General features: G+C 41.2%; 1 protein-coding gene across 4 annotated transcripts; it reads right to left on the bottom strand.

Moving 5' to 3' along the window:
• Positions 1 to 739: 739 nt before the first annotated feature.
• Positions 740 to 10562, bottom strand: LOC117035486 (zinc finger protein 226). Of its 4 annotated transcripts, XM_033129357.1 has the most exons (7): positions 10267 to 10405; positions 9699 to 9746; positions 6220 to 6278; positions 4368 to 4494; positions 3427 to 3519; positions 1081 to 2929; positions 740 to 996 (listed from the first exon to the last, which is right to left on the bottom strand). In XM_033129357.1, exons 3-7 carry the CDS (start codon positions 6232 to 6234, stop codon positions 771 to 773), a joined length of 2310 nt encoding a protein of 769 aa, XP_032985248.1. In that variant the 5' UTR covers positions 6235 to 6278; positions 9699 to 9746; positions 10267 to 10405; the 3' UTR covers positions 740 to 770. The 4 variants fall into 4 exon arrangements, with proteins under 4 accessions (XP_032985248.1, XP_032985249.1, XP_032985250.1 ...); XM_033129358.1 differs by having other exon boundaries at positions 740 to 2929; positions 10251 to 10562; XM_033129359.1 differs by having other exon boundaries at positions 740 to 2929; positions 10371 to 10562.
• Between the last annotated feature and the right edge of the window lie 5337 nt (positions 10563 to 15899).

Below are 15899 nucleotides of genomic sequence, written 5' to 3'. Positions count from 1 at the left end.
TAAAATTCTTACCCTTTCTAAGGCCTCTCTCCTGAATAATCTTTACTGAAGGTCAAAGTTCTAACGGAAGCCCTTACTTACAAGGGTTCTCTGCTGTGTGCCCTCCTGACTACTAGGAAACATGAAGCTATGACTAAAACACTGCTTTAATGAAAAAAAACTTGGGGCTAGCCTGGTTGCTCAGTCAGTTGGAGCTCCGTGCTCCTAACTCCGAAGGCTGCCGGTTCGATTCCCACATGGGTCAGTGGGCTCTCAACCAAAAGGTTGCCAGTTCAATTCCTCGAGTCCCGCAAGGGATGGTGGGCTCCGCCCCCTGCAACTAAGATTGAACACAGCACCTTGAGCTGAGCTGCCGTAAACTCCCGGATGGCTGTTTGTTGGAGCGTGTCCTCTCAAACACAAGGTTGCTGGTTGAACTCCCGCAAGGGATGGTGGGCTGTGCCTCCTGCAACTAGTAATGGCAACTGGACCTGGAGCTGAGCTGCACCCTCCACAACTGAGACTGAAAAAACAACTTGAAGCTGAACCGCACCCTCCACAACTAAGATTGAAAGGACAAAACAACTTGACTTGGGGGGAAAAAAAAAAGCTCTGGAAGTACACACTGTTCCCCAATAAAGTCCTGTTAAAATAAAAAATCTAAATATAAGACCTGAAACAATCAAATACAAAGAAAAAAAATTTTTTTCTTTTGAACTTGATTGGAAGAATTCACATGACACTTCAATTTTTTTAAAAATTTATTTTATAAAAGTTTTTATCTCTGTGGACTATCTCTTGTTCTTACCAGCCCTATTGCTTTTATAGGATTTATCACCAGCATGGATTCTGTGATGAATTGTAAGATTTGATCGCCAACTGAAGTTCTTACCACATATCTCACACTTGTAAGGTTTCTCCCCTGTGTGAACTCTCTGGTGAGATTGCAGTTGTGAAGACCGACTAAAGACTTTACCACACACATCACATTTGTACGGTTTCTCTCCCGTGTGGACACTCTGATGAAGTTGAAGACTTGAGGCCTGACTGAAGTGCTTCCCACACTCTCCACACTTATACGGTTTTTCTCCCGTGTGGACCCTCTGATGCATGTCAAGATTCAAGCTCCACTTAAAGCCCTTCCCACACTCCTCACATTTGTATGGCTTTTCTCCAGTGTGGACTTTTTGATGGGCTTGAAGGTGTGAACTCCGCCCAAAGCTCTTCCCACACTCATCACATTTGAATGGCTTTTCTCCACTATGGACTCTCTGATGGGCCAGAAGATTTGAGGCCTGCCTGAATACCTTTCCACACTCCTCACAATTATACGGTTTCTCTCCTGTGTGGATTCTGCAGTGAATTTTAAGATCTGCTCTACGGCTGAATCCCTTCCCACACTCTTCACATTTGTATGGTTTCTCTCCAGTATGGATCAGCTGGTGAATCTGAAGTCGTGAACTCTGATTGAAGCCCTGCCCACATTCCTCGCACTTGTAAGGTTTCTCCACACTGTGAGCCTTCTGATGGATTTGAAGATATGAACTCTGACTGAAGCCCTTTCCACATACCTCACATTTATAGGGTTTTTCTCCTGTGTGGACTACCAGATGAACTTGATAATGGGAGTTCCTCCTGAAGCTCTTCCCACATTCATCGCATTTGTATGGTTTCTCTCCAGTATGGACTCTCTGATGTGCTTGAAGATTTGAACTCAGAGTAAAGCCTTTACCACACACATTACATATGTATGATTTCTCTCCAGTGTGGACTCCTTGATGAGCTTGGAGACTTGAAGGCCGACTAAAGCCTTTACCACATTCCTCACATTTGTAGGGTTTTTCTCCTGTGTGAACCCTCTGATGAATGTATAGATTTGAGCTACAAATGAAGCCCTTCCCACACTCTTCACATTTATATGGTTTCTCTCCTGTGTGCACTCTCTGGTGGGACTGAAGATGTGAATTCCGACTGAAGCTCTTACCACATGCATCACATTTGAATGGTTTCTCCCCAGTGTGGACTCGCTGATGGTCCTGAAGATGGGAGGCCTGACTGAAGGCCCTCCCACACTCCTCACAATTATAAGGTTTCTCTCCCGTGTGTAATTTACCATGAACAGTAAGTGCTGATCTACGACTGAAGACTTTCCCACATTCCTCACATTTGAATGGTTTCTCTACAGTGTGGACTTTCTGATGAGTTTGCAGATGTGAGCTCTGACTGAATTCCTTACCACACGTATCACTGGTATAGCGTTTCTCTCTCAAGTGAACTCTCTGATGAACATGGAGCGCTGAGCTATAGTAGAAGCTTTTTCCACGCTCACTGCAATTTTGAGACTTCTCTTTTGAGTGTAATTGCTGATGACGATCAAAGGTGGAGAGATCACTGAAATTTTTTTTATAGTCATTACACTGGTAAAGTTTTTGTCCTGGGTGAATCATACTATTATGATCCAATGCTGAAATTTTCATGCTATCTCTTCCATAATCATTGTTGCTATAAGAGTTTTCACTTTTGTGTACTGCAAGATCGTTGAGGTAATATGATATCCAACTGATGGTGTCAACATCCCATTTACATCGACACAGTTTATTTTCACTGGAAATTTGTGGATATCTATTTTGGTAATTTTGGGTCTCTGTCAGGGAAGCTTTCTTCCAAGAATCCTGGGCTCTCAAAGTTGGAAACTCTGGATTTCCAGTGTCACTGGGACCATCCATTTTATAATTTAGTACACAGTTCTCCTCTTCAGAAATTTGAACAGACAGTCCTGCCCCAACCTGACAGAGGGATTCACCTTTTTTGTGGAACTGAGAACTTTTTATCATGGACTCTTGACACCTGGTTAAGTCATTTACAATTTGTTGCCAGATCTGCCAGCAGGAAAGCTCTTCATGTGGTCCTCGGTCTTGAACAGTCCTCAACTCACTTTGATTGTTATCACCTATATAGACAGATAATTCAGAAATATGGACAAGTGAAAGCTTTGCTCAAAGATTCAAGATTTCACACGTAAGACATAGCATAAGACTTTAATGAACCTCAGGATGGTTCAGCTTATCTTTTTCACTATATATGGAGTTCTCTGGTTTATATACCCACAGAAACCAGGCAGTAGTCCATTAAGCTCCTAACAGCAGACCATAGAGGACTCTATGGTCCACGTTAAGTGGTTTTTATTCTAAGTAAAATAAGCCATAAGAGAATTTTGAACAGAGGAATAACATAATCTGATTTAAGGCTACAAAGGGTCACTTTGGCTGCTACTTAGAGAACAGATGATAGGAGGGCAAGGATGGAAGCAGGCAACCAGTACGAAAGCTGTTACAATAATCTAGGAAAAGAAATTTGACAATTTGGACTGTGCAAGGGCCTAGAGGTGGTGAGAAACAAAATCAATGGACAGTCAACTGTAAGAACTCACAATTACTTGGTTTTTACCTAAATTTCTCTCTATCTGGGGTGATGTCTTCATCATCCAAAGCCTCTCTTCTCTTTCTACATGTGATATGTCTCGCCTGAAGGGCTGATGTCCTGAGAACATGCAAAGTCAAGTTTCAAATGAATACAGTGGAGCTGAAATTTGCTGGAAATCTGAGTTCTAACTGCATATTCGGGATATTGAAAGCAGTATTTTTCAAAAATTTTTTTACACAATCCATTGAAGAAATAGCATTTATTTCATGACCCAGACATACATACAGAGGGTATCAGAAAAGTGTACACATTTTAAGAAAGGAAAACTGTATTAAAATTGTAATACTCAATATATATCGATAACAAAAGATGAATACGAGTCACGTTTGACTTCTGCAATTACAAGAGATGCTCAAAGTGGTTACCATCAATGTCTCCAGACACTTCTGATTATGGCGAACTACTGCTTGAGCAATTTTGACCAAAGTGTCCACTTGTATACGTTTTTTTGGCACCCCTGGTACATAAATATATATTACTTCAACAATGGTCGAATGGCCCATTTGTAACCAATGTTTATTTTCATTAGGTCGCCTCCCAGTGGTTCTTACACCACTCATGCAATTGGCCAGTATTTGCTGCAGTGTATTGTATTCTTCCTAAGGAGCTCTAATATTTTCTACTCTATTAAAAATTGTTAGTAGGATTCAATAAATTGGTTTTATAATTCCCTAATGGGACAAGACTAAATTTGGAAAAGAATATAGATAAAGTATAGCAGTATACTGTTCATTTATAGTTTATTTTCTTTTACACAAAACACAAATGAAAAAGACCTGAAACATCCTTTTTAGAAAGACCAGGAATATTCTGTCTCTTGTATCCTACAGGTATTGGGAAAGTCTGGTCCCCAAACTCAAGGGACCTAAGGTCACAAAGACACTCCAGAGAGAGGCTGTCCTCACCCACTGAGACCAGGTTTCTGAAGTTTTCTACCATCACATCCTGGTACAGCTTCCTCTGGGCGGAGTCCAGCAGTCCGAGCTCCTCTTCCGTGAAGCCCACAGCCACGTCCTTGAACGTCACTGCGTCCTACAACACACACATACATCTCAATCTCACACCCATGTCCACTGGAAGAGGGACACCACTAAGGTGGGGAGGATGGGTGGGAAGTTGCTCTGGCCCCTGATCAATTTGTAGACCTCCCAGCCCTTGTCCTTCTATTCTGCCAATGCCACATGCTGATTTTGCCCACCCTCACCAAAAGTGCTGCTATGAGAAAGAAAGTTTTGTATGTTTGCCTGGTGCTCCCAGAGCACTGTGGTAAGTAAACTCCATGGAATTCTAACTGCTTCATTCTGACTAAAAAGGTTCTACTTTTTAGTTAATATTGCTAATTGCCCCAGACACATTTTCTAGCTTAGTCCCAAAAATGTTTGTTAGCACCTACCTTTCCACTGAGGTGGGAACTAGGTGAGGAGTAGCATTATATGTGGAAATAAATCAAAAGGGCTTTGCCAGGTCTCTGCATGAAAAACTGTTTCCTCCTGTCTCTGTCTTTCATGTGAGTACTCTAACTTGTTTTTTCATGTGAACTTGAGCAGGTTCCTTATTTCCTTTGTAATCTTAAATATATTTTAATAGTGTATTGTTCTTATCAGGCTGCCATAATAAACTATCACAGACTTGGTGGCTTTAACAACAGAAAATTATTTCTCACAGTTCTGGAGACTTTAAGTCCAAGATCAAGATGCTGGCAAGGTAGGTTTTATTCTGAGGCCTCCTTATTTTTCATAATCCACTTTCTTCGTATTTAAAAGGCAAATGAAACCAAAAACCTCTTCATAAAATTGTCCTGAGGTGTCAATGCAGTGACAAGCCCTCTAGTACCAGTGGACTTTTTTTATTTTCCAATTAAAGTTTTTGGTGGTGAAAATTGTTAGTAAAGTTACATAGATTTCAGGTGTAAAATTCTGTATTACACCAGTGGACTTTTTAAACTACGATCATGTTTAAGTTTGATTTTAAAAAATTCACAAAGGAAAAAAATACCAATAAATACAATACACATAAGGTACAAGTATGACTCAGGCACAGGAGGACAGACAGACTCTAGCTATTGTAGTGACAAAATGTATAACGATATTTTTTTCTCTATGAAGCAGCAGTTTGACCCCGATGCACTGCACCCTATTTTAATATTCTACGAAAAACATTCAAGGTATCACATATAAAGCACACTTTTTCTATTTTGAATACCTAGTATGTTAAGGACAAAAAAGGCAGTATTTTTTCAGAATTGATTTTTTGAGAAAAAGGTTAAATGCAGGAAAACTATTGGAATGCTCTTAAAACAGTAAAAATCCTAAATTAATGTCTATGAATAGAGAACAGTTTAATAATTAGGTACATAAATTTGATGGGAACATGACATAGCACTTTAAAATGTTATATAGTATTAAATGCAAGCACCAATTTAAAGTTGTATCTATGTTCTGAATACAAACACATAGTATGAAAACATATGACGGAAAGTGGAAATAAAAAAGCAGCTAATTTGTAAGTAGGGAAACAGTACAGTAAATGTTTTTAATTTCTATTCATTTTTCTTTTATTTGTAAGATAAAAAAAAATAATGAAATAAAACAAAAACTAAAACCACAGGCAATTTAACTTAAAAGGGACAAAACAAGCACCCGACACCCAACAGCTCCTCAAACGCCTTGACTCTTGTTGAAAAACAAAATAACCTGTGTCCAATCTCCGAGTACTGAAACGGCATTTTTTAAAGCAAGAAAGGCAAGCCCTACTCACCTTGAACATGCTCATTTTTTCTTTTTCCTTCTGGGGAAACAGAGTCCTAGGAAAACGGACTGGGAAAGGAAAAAGAAGACAATGGAAACTGGTCAAGGACGTCATTAACCTACGCGGCTGCTCACTGTGAATTCCCAAAGGTGCCTGGTCCTCAGGGTAGCGGCAGCTGGACGCAGCTTGTTGAACAGAACTTGGCGTGGATGCCAGATACTCGCCCTGCCCCTTTCAGGAGCAGTTCAGGGAACAGCCTGCCCAACCACGCACAGTGGCCCCATCACTAGTGTGTCTGTAGCTTTGACAGTAGTCATTCTTATGCTGGGTATGGTGTAAATTGAGACAAAAAATGTAAGGGCAGGCTCTGGAGTCAATATGCACGGGTTGAAATCCTGGCGAGGCTATTCTCTAGCAGTGTCATCTTAGGTAAATTATTCACATCTCTTTGCCTCAATTCTGTCATCTACAAGTAGGGGAGAATAACTGTGTAGACCTCATGGGATTGTCATAAGATAGAAAGCTCTCAGAACACTGTCAGGGTTTCCTATTTCTTAGCAATTGGGGTAAAGCAGACAATATTCTATAGATAGATACTATTTTTATAAGTCTGATTTCTACCAATAGACTATTGTAAGATACATGCAAGAGTGCACAGGTTGTTGCTCAGTCATGTTAGAGACTCTATAACTTCCAAAAAGTCTTTGGATTTGTCTTCCTAACAACGTGTTACCTCAATTATGATATTTACACTGACACAGACACCTTTTTATAAAAAGTATAAAAATGTATGATGTTTCTTTTAAAACAGAAAGTGCCCCTTTGACAAATATGCATGGAGGTAGAGAAAACCCACAATTCTGCAACAATAAAAAAAAAAAAAGTTTGACAGTCCATACCTAATTTACATGAAAAAGACAGGAATCTGAGTAACGAATATAGTTATATAGTTATAAATATGGGAATGTATAAGTGAATAGATAAGAAGAGAAAGCTCTTAGAACACTGTCATGGTAGAATGCAAACTAATAAATGTAGAATGAAAAGATAGTAGAAAATCACCCATGGATGCTAAAAATTGGGGTAAGTTTGGTAAGCAATAAGATAGATATACAGTAGTCTTAAAATAGTAACTGCAAATGGAAAAGCAGTAACTTGGCAAACACTTTGACTAAGAAAACTAAGATGAGACCACCAATTGGGACAAACCAACAAACCGACATTTGCTTCATGTGAAGCCCTGAGAATGCCTCACCCCTTCTGTGCCGTGTCTACTGATAATGTATAGCCTGGATCTAACCCTGAGCAAATATCAGATAAACCAAAAAAAGAGGGACATTCTGCAAAATAATTTGCCACTGCTCTTCAAAAATATCAAGAGCAAAAAAGAAAAAGTCTGAGAAATCATTCTAGATTAAAGGAGACTAATGAAACACACACAAAAAAAACAAGTGCAATACACGTAATTGGACTGAACCAGAAAAAAAAAATTGCTCTCAAAGATTTTATTAGGAAAACTGAAAATATTTAAATATGAACCATGGACTAGATAACAGTATGTTGTCAATGTAAATAATTCCACTTTGATCACTGTCTGTAGCTTGCTCTCAAATGGTTCAGCACAAAACCCCCCAAATATGTTAAGCATGATAAAGCTGTGAAAGAAAAAAAGAATAACTAACAATCTAACTGCCTCAGCAGCTAGAACCTGGTGTTTTCAACTGATGAACAAAGATCAGGGCCACTGAGTGATCATTGTGAACAATAAAAAGATAAGACACTCCATAATATAGAGACAAAAACAAGCTACATTCTACAGTGGCAAAAACAGCCAACATGCCCCTCCCAGCTAACATGAGCCTGCTTTGTTAACGGTGACAACTCCAGTCTCATGTTGTTTCTCCCATTTACTAGATAAAAATTCTTAAAATATTCAGTCATCAAATTGCTTCTGCTTCTTGACAGCATCCAATTCAGAACAAACCCTCCCTCACTGCCTACAACTCTCCCCAGTCAGCTGGCACAAGCCAACACCCTATACGCAGCGCCTCCTAACTGCATCTCCCCAAGACGCCCCATCATTCCCCATGGTGTGTAGGCTTCCTTGCTGCAGCAAGCTAAAACAAACTTAACTCTTTGATTACAGGTATGTTCCTGGCAGTATCTGGGTGACGGTCATCCACAGAGCAAGTAGGCAAAACATAAACTGAAGAGTCTGGGTAAAGAATATATGCAAATTCCTTATACTATTTTTGCAATTTTTCTGTAAGTACGAAGTTACATTAGAAAAGTTATAGAAATTAGGAAAGTCATAGTAATAACACAATAACAATAGTTCTGATGATGATGACTATACTAGCCGATCTTCCCACTTCAGGCAGAAGTCCTGTATTACAAAAGACGGCAATGAATCCACTCCCCAAAGCCTGGGAGAAATATCTTTGTGACTTCTAATTCCTTCTATTCTGTCTCTATGCTTGCTAGCTGCCTTCTGCTCATGCTAGAATTTTGCAAGGAGACTTGACAGCTGACAATAATTAGTGGGGGGAAATCACTGAACTGAGTAGGGCTCTGGTGTATCCAGCTCCGTTTTATCTGTGACAGTTGGCAGGGTCTATTCTCTAGACCTCAGTTTCCAGACAAGAACCTTTCCTTGGCTTCTCAATTTTTCCTGTGCACAGGAATCATCACCTCAGGACCTTCTTGGAATACAGATTCCTAGGTCCCACCTGCAGAAATTCTAAATCAGAAGGTCTCATATAGGGCTCAAAGATGGGCATGTCTACCCAAGTGATGCCAATGCTGCTGGTTTGCAGATCACAATTTGAGTAGCACTGCAGTGTACCATCAATCCCAAAGGAAACAGCCTCCGCTAAACAGAAATACACACGAGTAACCAGACAAAAAGGCACTAAAATGTTAACAACGGTTATGTTTACATCCTAAGGTTATGGGTAATTTAAATTTTTCTTTATGTAGTTTTGTATCTTCAGAGTTTTCCATTATGATTATGTTACTTCTAAAACATAAATATTATCTGAAATAAAATAGTAAAACAGTTGAGAAAACTATTTTAAAAATTCACAGAACAGCCTAAACCTTGCTTTCAAGGTTCCCACAATCAGGTCACAACCTACTTCCTTGATATGATTCTAGACCGTTTCCTATGCTTGAGGAGACTATACCACAGAGATTAATGAACTCAAGTGCTGGACTCAGTTCTAGTCCCAACTCTCTGCTTCCTAATAGCAGGGTGACCATGGGCAAACAGGTTATGTCCCCTGCATCTCAGCCTCATCTTTAAATTAGGAGAATTAGCAGCACCACTTCACAGAGCCTCTGTGTGACAGAAATTGTGTTCATTTGTATAAGCTTTTAGATGGAACTTAGCAACTAAGGCTTAGTTATGATCATTACCCATGTCCATTTACACGTCCTTCTCCAATTTTTGTGGCTATGGTAGTAGAAAAATGCCAAGCCCTACTCACGTGGAGCTCTGTTTTCTCCTGCGTGGAGTGCTTTTTGAGAAGTCAGGGCTGGGGAAGGAAAAGAAGTTGTGAGATACCAGGACTGTGTTTGCATCCCCGATGAATCACACCTCCTGGGGTACCACCTAGAAGCAATTCTCTCCTTCCAAAAAATACTAGGGGTCCAGGACAATTCAGCTTCCGGGGCTCACAGAATCTCACTGTGAGATGGGTAGTTCTCAGAGAATGACAGTAGTATTAATAACAATAATCCATGTGCCAGGCAGTTTTAAACCTTTTATTTGTACTATCTCGTCTTTCTCAAAACATTCTACTAGAAACGAATTAGGAAGATAGTACTTTTACTTCTCTTTTACAGAACAGCAAACGAAGGCACAGAGTGGTTAAGTAATGCACCCAATGTGACACTGCATGAAGTGGTAGGTGGGGGAGCTGGGTTAGAGGGTGCAGAGAACCCGGGAGACCCTCAAACCCCGCGAAGCACGACCCAGCCCGCCCCATCCCAGGGATGGCCCAAACGCAAAGAAACTCCACCCTGAGAACTCAAATCACCATCTCCCCCTCTAACCTCCGCTGTTAGCCGTTCCTCTTCTTTCTCCCCAAACAAAAAGCCGGTAGCTTTTGGCCCCAGGCGCAATTCGGGGAAGTTTGAATGGGTCGTGAACAACCGACCTGAATCAGCATAACCACGGAAAAGATGGCTGCTACATCGTCCTCCTGGGGCGGAAGTGCCTGTGACTACAAGGAGCTTCTGGACTACATTTCCCAGATGCCCCAGCACGGCCCTCCCTGAAATGAAGTGGTTGCGACTACACGGAGCTCTGGGACCTACACTTTCCAGAATTCCGCGGGGAAAAATGTTTACAGCCCGGCCTCACTGTAGTTGCAGTATGTATGAGTACACGAAGCTCTGCACCACATGTCCCAGAAGGCTAAGGGGGATACACGACAACAGTACCACCTTCGTGGACTACAATTCCCAAGCGGAAAACGGACAAAGTCGCACCCCTGATGCGGAAGTGCCCACCTACTTTGAGCTTCTGGTTTTCACTTCCGGGAATCCCCGAGAACGTCACGGGCAGGTGTCTTGGCTGGCATTCATTCTAGCATGTCGTCTTTAGAAGAGTGTAGGTTCTGTTCATTGAGAAGCCGAGTAGCATTTTACACAGATTGGAGGGGCTAACTGACATAAATCCATTGCTTACCACAGAGGCTTCCTGGTAAACTCCAAAGAGCTTCACCATAGGAATAAGAGCAAAAGGAAACTGGGCATTCTTTGGCAGGAACTCAAATCATCAAACGTCAAATCATCTCAATCCCTGAAATTGCATAAAGGTAAACGTCTTTTCTTAGCATCTTTCGGCACTTGCAGAAGCAAATGAAAGATATCCTAGGCTTCAAATTATTTTTATAATTATATGATTTATGATATTAATATTCGATCAGGTGAACTTTAAGGAAAAAAGCATTACTTGACATACGGAGAGACGCTTCAGAATGATAAAAGTTTCAAGTTACCGGAAACTAGTAAATTCATATTTTATAAAGCAAAACTGACAGAACCACGACGAGAAAGATTCAATGGGTGAAGAAGGTTAAAGGTTAAAAAAAAAAAAAGTGAGCACTGTAGGCTGTAGAGCCCATGTCTCCACACAGCACACTGTAGCATGAATCAATTTCACGCATCATCTTAATGTGTGGATCAAAACAAGCCAACCATGTAATGAATGAATGCTGGTCAAGCAATGCAATAAAAGTGATTCTACAATGGAGAGGGGAAAGAAAGGGAAGGGAGTGGAGGACAAAAAACTCCAAAACTGAGACATCTGAATGATAGGAAAAGAGACTAACAGGGTTCATTCAGGGGCGCAACAATTTCACTTAAGAATAAGCAAAACAAGTATTTAAAAAAAAATCACACAACATCCTAGGTGGTATGTGCATGTGTGTTGAGATGGAAGGGGTGGGGAAATGCATGGCTAACAAGCTGCTTGCTAACGCCCTGACTGCTCAGCTTTTCCTCATGATGCTCATACACTTGAAGCAATGTTTCTAGACCCTATCAGCTTTGGGAAGGTGAAAGGGGGCAGTGACATGGGGTGAGGTGAGCAAGAGTGTCCCTTTGGCTCTTTAAGGAGAAACAGACTTACTAAGTGTGCTGGGAACACTGACCTGGAGTCCTTGACTGTGGTGCTGGAGGGGATGTGGAGAGGCCATTTCATCTGCAGTTACTGCGTAGGGGACAGAAAACACAAAGCTGGTGAGATGAGTCCTCGAGTGCCCAGAGTGAGCAGAGGAGCTCTGCAGCTGGGCTTCTTATGATTCAGGGAGGTGATTTGTTTTAACTGCACACACTCCTTACTGGGTCAGTATCCAAAAGGTCACGACAGGGTAGATTATACATTTATAATCACCACTACCATCACCGGCCCTCTCTGTTATGTTGGGGGGACACAAACAGCAGCAGAACTGACTAAAGTACTCACAGAACCTCTCAGTGAGGGTCAAGTGCTCCCTACTGTAGTCTTGGGACAGGCAGGGCTCATCAAGGGAGTGAAGGCTCTGAGATGGCGATCCTGCCCATTGGGTTCCATCTCTTACATACAATGCTCCCCAAGAAAATAGCCTCTCTAGAAATATCTGGTGAATGAATGAATAAAAGCCATCTGCCTGACACTTGCGGGGTCATGGGTAATGTATCTGTTCATTTTCAAGGATGCTAAACTTTACTTCATTATAGTGTTTCTCAACCTGCAAAAGATAATCCAATACTCTACCTTCTCCCATATAATATTGCAGAAAATCAAAACCAAACAGTAAATTCCCCTCACCCCCCCCCCCACACACACATTTTCTTTAAACAGAAAGCCTCTTCTCAACCCGGCATGGCACAGTTTTTGGCAAAAGCCTGGAAGGGAGTGAGTGGAGAGGCAGTGAGGGGCACTGGGAGAGCCTGCGTGGGCACTGGGAGAGCCTGCGTGGGCCCTGGAATCCAGCATTCATGGGTTCAGGTTCTCACTCTGCCAGTGTAGGTTGTCCACCTATGCAAAAACGTCTTAACAACTCGAGTCTCAGTTTTTTCGTCTGCAAGGCAAGGCTATCATCACTAACTCTACAGTTTGTTTAAAAGGATTAGGGACAGTGTCAAGTATTGAATACAGTGCTTTGAACATGGGAAACATTTGATAAATGGCAGCTATTATTTTCATAAGCAAACCATTTTTTTAGTCTTTGCCAGAAGCAAAAGCATATATGTTGTAAAAAAAAAACAAATCAAACTCATAATTGGAACTGGAAATTTTAACTATCCATACAGGGAAATGTTGAGCCTTAAGTGCCTATGTTAAAATAGAAGGGAAGCTGAAAATCGATTCAGAAAATATCCATCTCAAGAAGTTACAAAATGGCAAAACCAAAGCAGATGGAAATTCACAGAATTCCATTTTCTGCACCCACATGTTACCTACCTGCTCTTCCCATTGCCTTTGCCAATAATGAAATACACATTGTCACATGTCTGCTTATAGACCTCTGAGAATGTGGAGTTCTTTGGAATAGACCAATGCTAGAGTTCTTTGGAATACATACCCAAGAACGAAATTATTTCATAGCATATGTGTATACTTAAATTTAATATTAGCCAGCTTGACCTTCGTAATTGCTATAGCAGTCTGCCTTACCAAGAGTTGCACATGGTTTTTTGTGGAACCACTTCCTCACCTTCTTTTGGATGACTCATCACCCTAAGTTTTTCTAGTGTATTGAATGTGTACAGTACTACTACTGGTTTTGTTTCTTGGAAGAACCTATGCTAATTTAATATAGCTACGTTTTAACACAGGAGGGTTATCATGTCTCCATGTTTGAAGACTCACAATGCTGTGCGTCTTATAGGATTAGATGATCCTGTAACTTTCCCATCTGCCCAAAAAGAACCCCCCTACACATTAGCAGTCACTCCTCATTCCCAACTCCATCCTCCACCCCCAGCCCCTGGAAACCATTGATTTACTCTGTCTCTATGGATTGACCTATCCTGCACATTTCATACAAATGAAATAATACCACACATTATGTCTTGCATTTGGCTGCTTTCACTTGGCATGTCTTCAGAGTTCATCCATGTAGTAGCTTTAACCACTACTTCATTCCTTCATATTGCTGAAAAAGATTGCATTGTGTGGATACACTATATTTTGTTTATCCATTCATCAGTTGATAGACATAGGATTGTTCCCACTTTTTACCTATTGTGGATCATGCTGCTATGAACACATTTGCACATTTTCATGTGGATATATGTTTTCAGTGCTCTTGGGAATATACTTAGTACAATCTCTGTGACATATGCCCAATCGTTTCGGAATAGTTTTGGTATGTCAGTCTCACTGAGGTGTGCATGCCCTGATCTTAGCAGTCTCCATCCAAAAAATAGAAACACTACCATAAGACTAGGGCTCAAGAACAAATGAATAAGAATAGTCATTGTGGTGTGCTTTGCAAGATGACGGGGTGAGCTTGGCAACGGGAGGCAACAAAAGGAGTACTACCCTCGGGGCCAGGCAAGTGAGGCCCCTGCTCTGGACCCTGTGCCTCAAGGGTCCCCACAATGAGTTCCTTCGTCAAAGTTTTTAAAATCTCCCTCCAGTGCCTGTGATTGGTCACAACTAACAGTGCTGTCCAGGTGGTGTGCCCAATCCTAGATCTACAACAGGTGTTCTCCATCCCCATTTCTCCATCTAGGGTTGTCTTTGACCTCTATTCAATGTGTGTAGTTAACCAAATGCCCCCAAGAAACTCCAGGCCGACACCCATGTTGTTATTCCAAGGCCTGTGGCCTGTGTCAGTTCCAAAAGGGAAGCATGGTGAGCAGATATCTCAGGTAAATATGCACTCAGATACATGCACAAGGAACTGGCTCATGCAATTATGGAGGCTGAGAAGGGAGACCCGAGAAAGCTGGTTGGTGTTATTCAGACCAAGCCTCAAGGCCTGAGAACAAGGGAAGCCTATGGTTTAAATTCCAGTCTGAGGGCCAGAAAAATGTCTCCACTGAAGCAGGCAGGCAGGAAACAAAATGGGCAAATTCCTCCTTCCTCCTTTTGTTCTAGTCAAGTCCTCAATGGATGGATGACGCCCACCTACATTGGGGAGGATAGTCTGAGTCCACTGGCTGAAATACTAATCTCATTTAGAAACTCTCTCACCAATACCCCTTGACCCAGTCAAACTTACACACAGTTAATCATCACGGTAGCCAGCTTAGACTTAAGACAGGGAAATAAATCCCCAGGGGCCAGAAATGTACAGGTAAGTCAAATTCATGGTGAAAAGTGGGAGCTGAAACTGAATGATCTTGGTACAGAGCTAGGGAATTAATCTTGAACAGGGATGGGAGTCAAGTTTAGAGGCCTCATGCACTTTGGGACATGAACTACACACTACAAATGAGACAGCTCTTTGCTCTTGACTATAAACAAAGAAGAACTCACAAACAAAAAACTGCAAAGCTCACAGGTGCTATGGTTATCTTGTGACCAACATAGAGCTCATGTTACCCAGGAGAGTACATGTAAGCCATCTCTGCAGTCTGATCAGTTATAAGGACAACAAATCATTTTGGTTTTCTCTACTGAGTTTTTGGTTACAAGTTATCTTGAGGAAAGATGACCTATTATGGTATCTTATGACAGAAAAAAAAAGCAAAGCAAAACAAAAAATGAGGGCACTGGATTTCTGATTTCTTATTTGCAGGAAAGATAACACAGAACTGAGAATGGTAGCCTTAGAAAGGCCTTATTGCAAGGCTGCCTCTTGACTGGTGTCTTGGTTCCTACCATTCCCTGATAGGAGCTCAAAGTTCCTAAGCTATCTGTACAATGTGGTTTATGCTGAACAGCTATTATCATTCTGAGAGTTTCTGATCTTGGTAGATGCCAAGCAGAGTGCACCTACATGACCAGCCCTCAATAAAACCCTAGGGCATTCAGTCTCTAATGGGCCTCTCTGGTAAACACTTCATATATTATCACAATTCAGTGCTGAAGGAATTCAGTATATTGTGTGTTTCCATAGAGAAAGGACTCTTGGAAGTTTACATCTGATTTCCTCGACTTCATCCTTTGTATCTTTCCCTTTGATCATTTTACTTTGCATTCTTTCATTGTAACAAATCATAGTTGTGAGTATAACTCGTGTCTA

This window comes from Rhinolophus ferrumequinum, chromosome 15, assembly GCF_004115265.2.
Source record: "Rhinolophus ferrumequinum isolate MPI-CBG mRhiFer1 chromosome 15, mRhiFer1_v1.p, whole genome shotgun sequence".
Taxonomy (NCBI): domain Eukaryota; kingdom Metazoa; phylum Chordata; class Mammalia; order Chiroptera; family Rhinolophidae; genus Rhinolophus; species Rhinolophus ferrumequinum.
This window is presented reverse-complemented; position numbering and strand designations above follow the sequence as displayed.